The sequence below is a fragment of the Trichechus manatus genome, unplaced genomic scaffold (genome assembly GCF_000243295.1).
Source record: "Trichechus manatus latirostris isolate Lorelei unplaced genomic scaffold, TriManLat1.0 scaffold00010, whole genome shotgun sequence".
NCBI lineage: Eukaryota > Metazoa > Chordata > Mammalia > Sirenia > Trichechidae > Trichechus > Trichechus manatus.
This window is the reverse complement of record NW_004443946.1, coordinates 26834909-26848914: the sequence shown is the minus strand read 5'-3', so window position 1 is coordinate 26848914 and position 14006 is coordinate 26834909. Positions and strand designations below refer to the sequence as shown.

The following is a 14006-nucleotide window of genomic DNA, read 5'->3' as shown; positions in this document are numbered from 1 at the left end:
TGACAATGGTTAACAATCTCACAACACATCAACAATATCCTTACTCATCCTTGGGTTACCTATCACCAGCTTCCTTGTCCCCTTCTGCTTTCTGACCCTTGTCACTGGATTCCTGTACCACGTTAGTCTCATTTGGTTTTACGGGGCTGTCCACTCCCAGCCTGAACAGTGAACCTTGGAGGTAACTTCACCACTGAGATAAAAGGGTGTCTGGGGGCCATACTCTCGGGGTTTAAGTCTGGTCTTTTTTTGTAAGTTAGAATTTTGTTCTACATTTTTCTCCAGCTCTGTCTAGGACCCTCCCCTGTGATCTCTGTCAGAGCAGTTGGCAGCGGCAGCCGGGTACCATCCAGCTGTACTGGTCTCAGTCTGGAGGAGGCTGTGGTAGTTGGGGTCCATTAGTCCTTTGGACCAATCTTTCCCTTATGTCTTTAGTTTTCTTCATTCTTCCTTGCTCCCGAAGGGGTGAGACCAGTGGAGTATTTTAGATGGCCGCTCACAAGCTTTTAAGACCCCAGACGCTACTCACCAAAATAGAATATAGAACATTTCCTTTATAAACTATGTTATGCCAGTTGAGCTAGACGTTCCCTGAGACTATGATCCCCACAGCCCCCAACCCAGTAATTTAGTCCCTCAGGAGTCTGGATGTGTCTATGGAGCTTACATGACCTTGCAAGGCTGTAATCTTTTATGGAAGCAGACTGCCACATCTTTCTCCCATGGAGCAGCTGGTGGGTTCAAACCATCAACCTTTTGGTTAACAACTAAGCACTTAACCTCTACACCATCAGGGCTCCTTTACACACACGTAAAACCAGAAAACCAAACCTGTTGCCATCGAGTCAATTCTGACTGATAGCGACCCTATAGGACAGAATAGAACTGCCCCATAGGGTTTCCAAGGAGTGGCTGGTGGATTGGAACTGCTGACCTTTTGGTTAGCAGCCGAGCTCTTAACTACTGTGCCACCAGGGCTCCTTACACACACATAGAGGCAGTAAAATATTAAGCAAGTTAATATAAATTTATATTCTCTTGAAGCTGAGACATGTTGAATTTAAGATAAAAGATATATTTGTGGAAATGATGATGATGATGGTATTCACATAATAGTCATAAATGGTGAAGGGCAGGTTGAACATGGCCAGAAAAGTTCCCTTCCCACAAAAAGAGGCTCAGAACACCAAAAGGTTACCCAGTGGAGATACGCCCACTATGAAAGTCTTTCCTCACATGTGCTTTGAAAAGTCTGGGTTTAAGAACAGGAAATAAACATCACTAATTCAATATTCTAATTTGAAAGTGAGTTTAATAAAGTTATACAAAGGATAGTAGGTTGATTTGCCAACAGATAGACATATACCCCACTCCTAAAACTTGTCCTAACTTAGGTGCATATGAAAGCAACACAAACTCATTCAAATGCTGGTTATATCAACTAGTCTAATGGTTGGAATCGAATCGATTTGACGGCAGCAGGTTTGGTTTTGGTTTAATGGTGATATGTGAAAAAAAATGTACCTTTGAGTACCTGAATTACAGCCTGAATTACAGCCAGAGTGCTTGCTGATGTGCTGAAGAGTCCAGCTTATTAGTTATACACTAAATGAATAATTTCTTTTATAAGAATCAGCACAAGCTGGTTCCTATGAGGCAGAGGTTAAAGATGTGTGTGAGTCACAAAGACTATGGGTAGAAGGGTCATATTAAGTAACACATTGCACCGCATATCCCTTTGACTTAGTTCAGTCACAGAGATAAAATATTATACTGTTGGATTCACAATGATACCCAATCAACTGTAAACTCTTCTTAATCTACCCATCTTGATAGACCATTTATCACCTAACTCCTCCTCAATCTGATTTGAGCTTTCTCATTTAATCCATCTTCGTCTCAACATTTTACCATCCTATTCCTATCTTCTTATTTTTCCTTCATCCAACCCTGGCATATATGAGATTGCAACAGGCTTAGACATGGTTCTACTGGGGTAATAGGTTCAAGTTCATTGCTTTGGTGTGAAAGATTTCACCCAAATTCCTGGGTTTCTACAGTGCTGAAAACAATATAGTATGGAACTGGAGGCCTGGAACTCTGGCTGTATTTCCGGGGTATGGAAAAGTCAACTCACAATGGGGCATTCAGTATCTGTAGTCTGGCTTCTACTCCACCTGTTTAATAAAACCACTACTCATCTGTCAGTTTGTCATACTGTGGTGGCATGAGTGTTGCTGTGATGCTAGAAGCTATACTGCCAGTATTTCAAATACCAGCAGGGTGACCCATGGTGGACAGGTTCCAGGGCGGCTTCCAGACTAAGACAGACTAGGAAGAAGGACCCGGCAGTTTACTTCTAAAAAAAAAAGCCATTGAAAATGTTATGAATAGCAGCAGAACATTGTCTGATATTAGCGCTGGAAGATAAGCCCCTGACATTGGAAGGTACTCAAAATACAACTGGGGAAGAGCTGCCTCCTCAAAGTAGAGTTGACCTTAACAACATGGATGGGGTAAAGCTTTCGAGACCTTCATTTGCTGATGTGGCATGACTCAAAATGAGAAGAAACAGCTGCAAACATCCATTAATAATCGGAACATGCAATGTATGAACTATGAATCTAGGAAAATTGGAAGTTATCAAAAATGAAATGAAATGCATAAAGATCAATATCCTAGGCATTAATGAGCTGAAACGGACTGGTACTGGCCATTTTTAATTGGACTATGGTCTACTATGCCTGGAATGACAAATTGAAGAGGAATAGCATCGCATTCAACGTCAAAAAGAACATTTCAAGATCTATCCTGAAGTACAACACTGTGAGTGATTGGATAACACCTATGTGCCTACAAGGAACATCAGTTAATATGACTATTATGCAAATTCATTATTTTTTATTTTTTTGCCAATAATGGCAAAGAAGGAGAAATTGCAGATTTTTACTGACTTTCGCAGTCTGAAATTGATCAAACATGCAATCAAGATGCACTGATAATTACTGGTGACTGGAATGTGAAAGTTGGAAACAAAGAAGAAGGATTGATAGTTGAAAAATATGGCCTTGGTGATAGAAACAACACTAGAGATCACGTGTCAGAATTTTGCAAGACAACAACATATTCATTGGAAATACCCTTTTTCAATAATATAAATGGTGACTATACACAGGGATCTCGCTGGACAGTAATATACAGGAATCAATTCGACGACATCTGTGGAAAGGGACAATGGAAACACTCAACATCATCAGTCAGAACAAGGCCAGGGGCCGACTATGGAACAGACCATCAATTGCTCATATGCAAGTTCAAGCTGAAGCTGAAGAAAATTAAAACAATTCTATGAGACCCAAAGTACAACCTTGAGTACATCCCACCTGAATTTAGAGACCATCTCAAGAATACATTTGACCCACTGAACACTAACGACCGAAGACCAGGCGAGTTGTGGAATGACATCAAGGACATCATACACGAAGAAAGCAAAAAGTCATTTAAAAGACAGGAAAGAAGAACCAAAATGGATGTCAGGAGAGACTCTGAAACTTGCTCTAAAAGCAAGTTCTTGCTCTAAAGCAAATAGCAGAAATGATGAAGTAAAAGAGCTGAACAGAAGATTTAAAAGGGCAGCTCAAGAAGACAAAGTAAGGTATTATAATGAAATGTGCAAAGACCTGGAGTTAGAAAACCAAAAGGGAAGAACAGGCTCGACATTTCTTAAGCAGAAGACTTAAAAAAATTCAAGCCTTGAGTTGCAATATTGAAGGATTCTATGGGCAAAATATTGAGAGACACAGGAAGCATCTAAAGAAGATGGAAGGAATACAGAGTCACTTACCAAAAAGATTTGGTCGACATTTAACCATTTCATGAGGTAGCATATGATCAAGAACCAATGGTACTGAAGGAAGAAGTCCAAGCTGCACTGAAGGCATTGGTGAAAATTAAGTCTCCAGGAACTGACAGAATACCAATTGAGATATTTCAACAAATGGATGTAACGCTGGAAGCGCTCACTTGTCTGTGCCAAGAAATCTGAAGACAGTTACCTGGCCAACTGACTGGAAGAGATCCATATTCATGACCATTCCAAAGAAAGGTGATCCAATAGAATGGGGAAATTATTGAACAAAATCATTAATATCACACATAAGTAAAATTTTGCTGAAGATAATTCAAAAACAGTACATCAACAGGGAACTGCCAGAAATTCAAGCTGGATTCAGAAGAGAATGTGGAACAAGAAATATCATTGCCGATGTCAGATAGATCTTGGCTGAAAGCAGAGAATACAAGGAAGATGTTTACTTGTGTTTTATTGACTATGCAAAGGCATTCAACTATGCGGATCCTAACAAATTATGGATAACATTGGGAAGAATGGGAATTCCAGAACACTTAATTGTGCTCTTGAGGAGCCTGTACATAGACCAAGAAGCAGTCATTTGAATAGAACAAGGGGATATTGCGTGGTTCAAAATCAGGAAAGGGGTGCATCAGGGTTGTATCATTTCACCACACTTATTTAATCTGTATGCTTAGCAAATAATCTGTGAAGCTGGACTATATGAAGAACGAGGCATCAGGACTGGAGGAAGAATAATTAACAACCTGCAATATCCAGATGACACAATCTTGTTTGCTGAAAGTGAAGAGGACTTGAAGCACTTACTGACAAAGATCAAAGACTACAACCTTCAGTATGGGCTACATCTCAACATAAAGAAAATAAAAATCCTCACAAGTGGACCAATAAACCACATCATGATAAACAGAGAAAATATTGATGTTGTCAAGGATTTCATTTGAGTTGGACCCACAATCAATGCCCATGGAAGCAGCAGTCAAGAAATCAAACGACACATTGCACTGGGTAAATCTGCTGCAAAAGACCTCTTTAAAGCGCTGAAAAGCAAAGATATCACTTTGAGGACTAAGGTGCACCTGACTCAAGCCATGATATTTTCAATTGCTTTGTATGCATGCAAAATCTGGACAATGAATAAGGAGGACCGAAGAAGAATTGACGCATTTGAATTATGGTGTTGGCGAAGAATACTGAATATACCATGAACTGCCAGAAAGAATGAACAAGTCTGCCTTGGAAGTAGTACAGCCAAAGGGCTCCTTGGAAGTGACGATGGCAAGACTTCATCTCATGTACTTTGGATATTTTATCAGGAGGGACCAGTCCCTGGAGAAAGACATCATGCTTGGTAAGGTAGATGGTCAGCAAAAAACAGGAAAACCCTCAACAAGATGGACTGAAACAGCGGCTGCAGCAATTGGCTCAAACATAGCAATGATTGTGATGATGGCACAGGACTGGCAGGTTGTGTTTCCTTCTGTTGTACAAAGAGTTGCTTGTGAGTCGGATCCAACTCGATAGCACCTAATAACCACCTTTATCCACTCTCCTAGATTCAACCATCAATTCTCACTAAACACATTCAAATCTCCCACCCTAAGTAAGCTCTCATCTATAATTCCATCACTATTTCCATCTGTCTTAAAGGTATTTTTCACTTTGATATATTGCCATTATCTCCAATTCAACACTGAAAATACTTTCTATTTTTTTCCTTCCCCTTTTTGCCCTGTTAATTCCTATTTATCTTTTATAGATCATTTCAACCTTTTACTTCTTCAAAAACTGTCCTGACCCCCTGATTAGGTCTGATTCCCCTAATCTAGGCTCTCCTATCACTATACACAGTTGCACTTTTATATTTATTTGAGTAATGTTTATATTTATTATTATTTATATTTATTTGAGTAATGTTTTTCTCATCATCTAGACCAAACTCCATGAGATTAGGCATGATTCTCTTTTTGCTCAACACAGTATTCTCAATACATAGTAGGCACTTAATATGTAAATGCTGAATGAATGAATGGATAGATTACGTAAAATTTAAACATTTTCCTCAAACTGGCTTCCTAGAGTTCTCATTTATTTTTTATACCACCATTCTTTCTTTTTAATTGTTGTAGTTAAATGAAGTTTACATTTCAAGTTAGTCTCCCATACAAAATTTTATACAGTTATGTGACCCCAATTGCTCACTCCATTCTGTGACAGCACACTCCTCCTTTCCGCCCCTGATTCCCCATGACCATTCAACCAGCTCTTAACCCTCTCTGCCTTCCCCTCTCACCTCTGGACAGAAGCTGCCCCTTTGGTCTCCTGTAACTATTTGACTAAGAGGCACACTCTTCACGAGTGTGTCCCACAGTCCAGTCCAATCCAGGTCTGAAGAGTTGGCCTCAGAAACTGTTTTAGTTCTGGGCTGAGAGTCCAGGGGATGTGCTTTCTGGGGTTCCTCCAGTCTCAGTCAGACCATTAAGTCTGGTCTTCTTACTGGAATTTGAGTTCTGCAACCCATCCTGCTGCTGCTCCACCAGGGACTCTCTGTTGTTTTCCCTGTCAGGATGTTCATTGGTGGTAGCCGGGCACCATCTAGTTCTTCTGGTCTCAGGCTCATGAAGTCTCTGGTTTATATGGCCCATTCTGTCTCTTGGGCTAATACTTTGTGTCTTTGGTGTTCCTCGTTCTCCTTTACTCCAGGTGGTTGGATGCATCTTAGATGGCCACTTGCAAGCTTTTAAGACCCCAGACGCTACTCACCAAAGTGGGATGCAGAACATTTTCTTAATAAGCTTTGTTATGCCAATTGACCTAGATGTCCCCTGAAAGCATGGTCCCCAGATCCCTACCCCTGCTACTCTGTCTCTCAAAGTATTTGATTGTATTCAGGAAACTTCTTAGCTTTGGTTTAGTTCAGTTGTGCTGACTTCCGCTGTAGTGTGTGCTGTCCTTCCCTTCACCTAAGATCATTCTTATCTACTATCTAGTTAGTGAATAACCCTCACCCTCCCTCCCCACCCCCGTAACCATCAAAGAATGTTTTCTTCTGTGTTTAAATCTTTTCTTGAATTCTTATGATAGTGGTCTTATACAGTATTTGTCCTTCTGTGACTAAATTCACTCAGCACAAGTTCGAGCTTCCATCATGTTATACAATATTTCACAGCTTCATCGCTGTTATCACTGCGTAATATTCCATTGTGTGGATATACCATAATTTGTCTATCCATTCATCTGTCGATGGGCACCTAGGTTGTTTCCATCCTTTTGCTATTGTGAACAGTGCTGCAATGAACATGGGTGTGCATGTATCTATTCGTGTGACGGCTCGTATTTCTCTAGGATATATTTCAAGGAGTGGGATAGCTGGATTGTATGGTACTTCTATTTCTAGCTGTTTAAGGAAGCACCAATTGATTTCCAAAGTGCTTGTACCATTTTACATTCCCACCAACAGTGTACAAGTGTTCCAGTCTCTTCACAATCTAACATTTATTATTTTGTGTTTTTTGGACTAAGGCTAGCCTTGTTTGGGTGAGATGATATCTCATTGTAGTTTTGATCTGGATTTCTCTAATGGCTAATGATCATGAGCATTTCTTCATGTGTCTGTTAGCTGCCTGAATATCTTCTTTGGTGAAGTGCCTGTTCATATCCTTTGCCCATTTTTTAATTGGGTTATTTGTCTTTTTGTTGTTGAGGTTTTGCAGTATCTTGTAGATTTTAGAGATTAGACACTGATCGGATTTGTTGTAGCCAAAAATTTTTTCCCAGTCTGTAGGTTGTCTTTTACTCTTTTGGTGAAATCTTTTGATGAGCATAAGTGTTTGATTTCTAGGAGCTCCCATTTATCTAGTCTCTCCTCTGGTGCTTGTGCATTGTTACTTATGGTTCGTATTCTGTTTATGCCACGTATTAGGGATCCTAGCATTGTCCCTATTTTTTCTTCCATGATCTTTATCGTTTTTGATTTTATATTGTCTTTGATCCATTTTGAGTTAGTTTTTGTACATGGTGTGAAGTATGGGTCTTGTTTCAGTTTTTTGCAGATGGATATCCAGTTATGCCAGCACCATTTGTTAAAGAGAATGTCTTTTCCCCAATTAATGGACTTTGGGCCTTTGTCAAATAATAGCTGCTCACAGATGGATGAGCTTATATCCGGATTCTCGTTCCATTGGTCTATGTATCTGTTGTTGTACCAGTACCAGGCTGTTTTGACTACTGTGGCGGTATAATAGGTTCTAAAATCAGGTAGTGTGAGGCCTCCCACTTTGTTCTTCTTCTTGAATAATGCTTTTACTTATCCAGGGCCTCTTCCCTTTCCATATGAAGTTGGTGATTTGTTTCTCCATCTCATTAAAAAATGCTGGTGAAATTTGGATTGGAATTGCATTTTATCTGTAGATTGCTTTGGGTAAAATTGACATTTTCACTATGTTGAGTCTACCTATCCATGAGCAAGGTATATTTTTCCACTTATGCAGGTCTCTTTTGGTTTCTTGCAGTAGTGTCTTGTAGTTTTCATGGTATAGATCTTTTATGTCTCTGGTGAGATTTATTCCTATGTATTTTATCTTCTTGGGGGCTATTGTAAATGGTATTGATATGGTGATTTCCTCTTCAAGGTTCTCTTTGGTGGTGTAGAGGAATCCAACTGATTTTTGTATGTTTATCTTGTATGCTGAAACTTTGCTGAAATCTTCTATTAGTTCCAGTAGTATTCTTGTGGATTCTTTGGGGTTTTCTGCATATAAGATCAGATCATCTGCAAATAGAGATACTTTGACTTCTTCCCTATCAATTTGGATGCTCTTTCTTTTTCTAGCCTAACTGCTCTGGCTAGGACCTCCAGCACAATGTTGAAGAAGAGTGGTGACAGAGGACATCCTTGTCTGGTTCCTGTTCTCAAGGGGGATGCTTTCAAAGTCTCTCCATTTAGGATGATGTTGGCTGTTGGCTTTGTATAAATGCTCTTAATTATATTGAGGAATTTCCCTTCTATTCCTATTTTATTGAGAGTTTTTATCATGAATGGGTGTTGGACTTTGTCAAATGCCTTTTCTGCATCGATTGATAAGATCATGTGGTTCTTGTCTTTTGTTTTATTTATGTGGTAGATTTCATCGATTGTTTTTCTAATCCCTGCAAACCTGGTATAAATCCCACTTGGTCATGGTGAATTATTTTTTTGACATGTTGCTGAATTCTATTGGCTAGAATTTTGTTGAGGATTTTTGCGTCCATGTTCATGAGGGATATCGGTCTGTAATTTTATTTTTTTGTGGTGTCTTTACCTGGTTTTGGTATCAGGGTTATGCTGGCTTCACAGAATGAGTTTAGGAGTATTCCATTCTTTTCTACGTTCTGAAATACCTTGAGTAGAAATGGTGTTATCTCTTCTCTGAAAGTTTTATACTACCATTCTTTAAGCTAAAAACTTAAACACTTATAGTTTCTTTTATTTCTCTTACCTCTATCACCAAGGCTTGTCTCTCTTTCCTAAGTGCCTCTCAGTTTTTCTCCCCTTTTCTTCTGACTGCTCCCACTCTTGCCTAAACTCCTCACCACTGCATGCCCAGAATAGTGTAGCAACCTCTGCTGGTCCCCAACTCCATTTCTGTCCCTCTCCAATCCATCACACATGTCATCATGTTAGGTTAAGGTTAGCTCTGAGAACCCTGGCTCGTGAACCCTTTTAGTGCAGGGATTATGGACTGTGTTTATATTCCTCCAAGGCAGAGAAAAAAAGTACATATTCTAGAACCTACAGCAGCATAAATTCAAGCTTTTCTGCATGGTTTTTAAGGCTCATCATAATTTAATCTACAGATTAAACCTTATTTCTAATTACTCTCTGGCATACACCAAATTTCCTCAAGCCAGGCAGTTTTTCCTCAGTGTTCCCTGAACACCCACGCCCATTCCTATTTTGAGGCTTTTGCTTAAGCCATCTACTAAGCCCCTTGTCTGGTGTGCTCTCTCCCTTCTCTCTAGTATTCCACTATTATTCAAGGTACCCCAGAGTCACACTCCTTCAGGAAAGTTTTCTTTGACTACTGTAGCCCATTGACATATTGCCTGAACTCCAATTATACTTTATAGTGCCACCTAAGTTTTTCCTTGTTGTGTTTGGTTTTGTTTGGTCAAATAGACTGTAAGTTATTTGTTTCAGCCATTTGAGATCAAGGGCAATGTCTTTTTATTCTTTTGGATTTCTGGTAGTACCTAACACAGAACAAATCATGTAACAAGCAATCAAGAACTGCTTCATTTATTTTAGCCCACTTTACTGTTCAATACCAGGGTTATAGTCACTAATAAAATATATAGGGTGGAAAGACAGTGGAACAAATCATTAAAAGGAATTTGAAATATCTATGAATTTCTATTTTCCTTTTGAGGTCTCTATCTTGGTATTATAAATTCCCTTGACTAACAGTCAATTTAAAAATCATTTACTTACCTTTGCAGAGCAATAAAATCTTAACAATTGTTATGCTTCTCCTAAGCTGCCACTCATTCAGCTGAGCAATGTTGTAACTTTTTAACAACCATTACCTTAAACATCTCCTCCCCCTCCCCCTTTAATTACAATTCATCTTTCATTTCCCTATTCATGTATTCAATTTATCTTCCATCCTTTATCTCTGGAAGTTGTTGTGGCTAAGCAGTGGGACCCTTGTATTTTTCTGGTTCTTTCTCATTCCTTTGATTCTAAATGAGAATAAGCTCATTGTTCTTATATGGTTTCTAGGTTTGATAACAAGTTGGTATTTCATTGCAAAAATAGAGTTACCTAGGAACAAAACCATTCATTTTTGCAAAAAGCAATCTCAAGACTTTTTCCTTCTGCTCCCAGGTCAACTCTCCAATATCCACATTTCCTTGAATATTTGTCCTGAAAAATTTCAAAGAAAAAAAAAGTGAAGAAGAAAAATACGGTCAAAGTAAGCTTCTTTTTTAAAAAACAAAAACATGTAAACATCAGAAAAGTTCCATAGCAGAACTGGGTATTATGGGGTTTGCTATGTACGGACAACAAAGCAACATGTGTCCACTACAAAATCATAGAGTGAAAAAGGATATCAATATGCTAGCCAATTTAAAATGTTATTTAGTCATTAAGATGAAAATGTCAAAAACTATAACAACACGGGAAAAATTTGTGTTCAAATATTAAGGAAATAAGCAAAACACAAAACTGTAATGTAACATGTATCCAGATACACACAAAGACAAAGGAAACATGAAAAAAAAAAAAAAAAACAGTTGTTTGGTGAGATTTTGGTAAGTTTTTTGCTTTTAACATTTCTTTTTATATTACAATATTTTATTATGAAAAGAGTCACAAAAGGTAAATTTAGAAAATAACGTATTTCACTACTCTTTTTTCTTACCTCCAAATAAGGCTGCAACTAAGCTTTCCAGGCATGTCTTTTTCTACACTATAACTTTCCCATAGGATTCAGTCTACTTTCTATTTACAAAATCTGGCTGACATGTACAAAGAGTACTGATGTTTTATAATGTAAAAAATATTTTTTCATATAGGTCAATTGGGTTATTTTTATTGAAAAGTTTAGGTTTTGCCTTATGTTCACCATATACCTCCACTGTCCTCCCCCAATCGGCCTCTTAAACAGATGTCATAACGTTTTAACCACTATTTCTACACTGTTGCAATAGAAAAAGTAGCAGGTGCAGGTAGAGGCAATAGGACACTGAGGTTAAGGTGATAAGCTGCCCAGTAGCAGGAAGAGTCCAGTTTCTGCAATAACAACATGTAGAATCACTTTGTTTAACTTCCTCTGAAAACTTATACCACTTAATATGTTGTTGTTAGGTGCCATTGAGTTAGTTCCGATTCATAGTAACCCTATGTACAACAGACTGAAACACTGCCCAGTCCTGCGTCATCTTCACAGTTGTTACTATATTTGAGCTCATTGTTGCAGCAAAGTCAATCCATCTCATTAAGGGTCTTCTGTTTTGCTGACACTCTACTTTACCAAGCATGATGTCCCTCTCCAGGGACTGGTCCCTCCTGATAACATGTCCAGTATGTAAGATGAAGTTTTGCCATCTTCCCCTCTAAGGAGCATTCTGGCTGTACTTCTTCCAAGAAAGATTTGTTTGTTCTTCTGGTAGTTCATGGTATATTCAATATTCTTCACTGACACCATAATTCAAAGGCATCATTCTTCTTTGGTCTTCCTTATTCATTCTCCAGCTTTTGCATGCATGTAAGTTGATGGAAAATACCATGGCTTGAGTCAGACACACCTTAGTACTCAAAGTGACATCTTTGTTTTCTAACATTTTAAAAAGGTCTTTTGTAGTAGATTTGCCCAATGCAAAATGTCATTTGATTTTTTGACTGCTGCTTCCATGGGCACTGACTGTGGATCCAAGTAAAATGAAATTCTTGACAACATCAATATTTTCTCCGTTTATCATGATGTTGCTTATTGGTCCAGTTGTGAGGTATTTTATTTTCTTTATGTTGAGATGTAGCCCATTCTGAAGGCTGTAATCTTTGATCTTCATCAGTAAGTGCTTCAAGTCCTCTTCACCTTCAGCAAACAAGGCTGTCATCTGCATATCACAGGTTATTAATTATTCTTCCTCTAATCCTGATGCCACATTCTTCTTCATATAGTTTCTCGGACTATTTGCTCAGCATACAGATTGAGTAAGTATGGTGAAAGAATACAATCCTGATGCACACTTTTCCTGATTTTAAACCATACAGTATACCCTTGTTCTGTTCAAAAGACTGCCTCTTGTTCTATGTACAGGTTTATGAGCACAATTAAGTGTTCTGGAATTCCCATTCTTCCCAATGTTATCCATAATTCATTATGATCCGCATAGTAGAATGCCTTTGCATAATCAACAAAACACAGGTAAACATCTTTCTGGTATTCTCTGCTTTCAGCCAAGATCCATCTGACATCAGCAATGATATCCCTTGTTCCGTGTCCTCTTCTGAATCTGGCTTGAATTTCTCGCAGCTCCCTGTCGATGTACTGCTGCAACTGTTTTTGAATTATCTTCAGCAAAATTTTACTTGCATGTGATATTAATGATATTGCTCGATAATTTCCACATTCTGTTGGATCACCTTTCTTTGGACTGGTCATGAGTATGATCTCTTCCAGTCAGCTGGCCAGGTAACTGTCTTCCAGATTTCTTGGCACAGACAAGTAAGTGCTTCCAGTGTTGCACCCATTTGTTGAAACAACTCAACTGGTATTATGTCAATTCCTGGAGCCAATGATTTTGACTGATTTTGGCCAATGCCTTCAGTGCAGCTTGGACGTCTTCCTTCAATACTATCAGTTCTTGATCATATGCTACTACCTCCTGAAATGACTGTAACACTGACCAATTCTTTTTGGTACGGTGGCTCTGTGTATTCCTTCCGTCTTCTTTTGATGCTTCCTGCGTCGTTCAATATTTTGCCATAGAATCCTTCAATATTGCAACTCAAGACTTGATTTTTTCCTTAAGTTCCCTACCTTTTGGTTTTTTAACTCCAGATTTTTGCACGTTTTGTTATTATACTTTACATACTTTGTCTTCTTGAGCCACCCTTTGAAATCTTCTGTTCATCTCTTTTACTTCATCATTCTACCATTTGCTTTAGCTACTCTATGTTCAAGAACAAGTTTCATAGTCTCTTCCATTTTGGCATTTTCTTTCTTTCTGGTCTTTTTAATGACCTTTTGCTTTCTTCAGGTATGATGTCCTTGATGTCATCCCACAATTTGTCTGGTCTTCAGTCATTATTGTTCAATGCATCAAATGTATTGTTGAGATAGTCTCTAAATTCAGGTGGGATCTACTAAAGGTCACATTTTGGCTCTTGTGGACTTGTTTTGCTTTTCTTCAGCTTTAACTTGAACTTGCATATAAGCATTTAATGTGGTCTGTTCTGTAGTCGGCCCTTGGCCTTGTTCTGACTGATGACATTGAGCTTCTCCATTGTCTCTTTCCACAGATGTCGTCGATTTGATTCCTATGTATTCCATCTGGTGAGATTCACGTGTATAGTTGCTGTTTATGTTACTGAAAAAGGGTATTTCCAATCAATATGTCGTTGGTCTTGCCAAATTCTATCATGTAA

The 14006-nt window shown here is 38.6% G+C and overlaps 1 protein-coding gene across 1 annotated transcript in view; it reads right to left on the bottom strand.

The window, feature by feature from the left end:
* BBOF1 (basal body orientation factor 1) overlaps positions 1 to 14006 on the bottom strand; it is a 48936-nt gene that overhangs the window by 8252 nt on the left and 26678 nt on the right. Inside the window, exon 9 of the mRNA XM_023726384.1 lies at positions 10674 to 10775. Coding sequence (XP_023582152.1) covers positions 10674 to 10775 — 102 coding nt within the window. The remainder of the gene's footprint in view (positions 1 to 10673; positions 10776 to 14006) is intronic.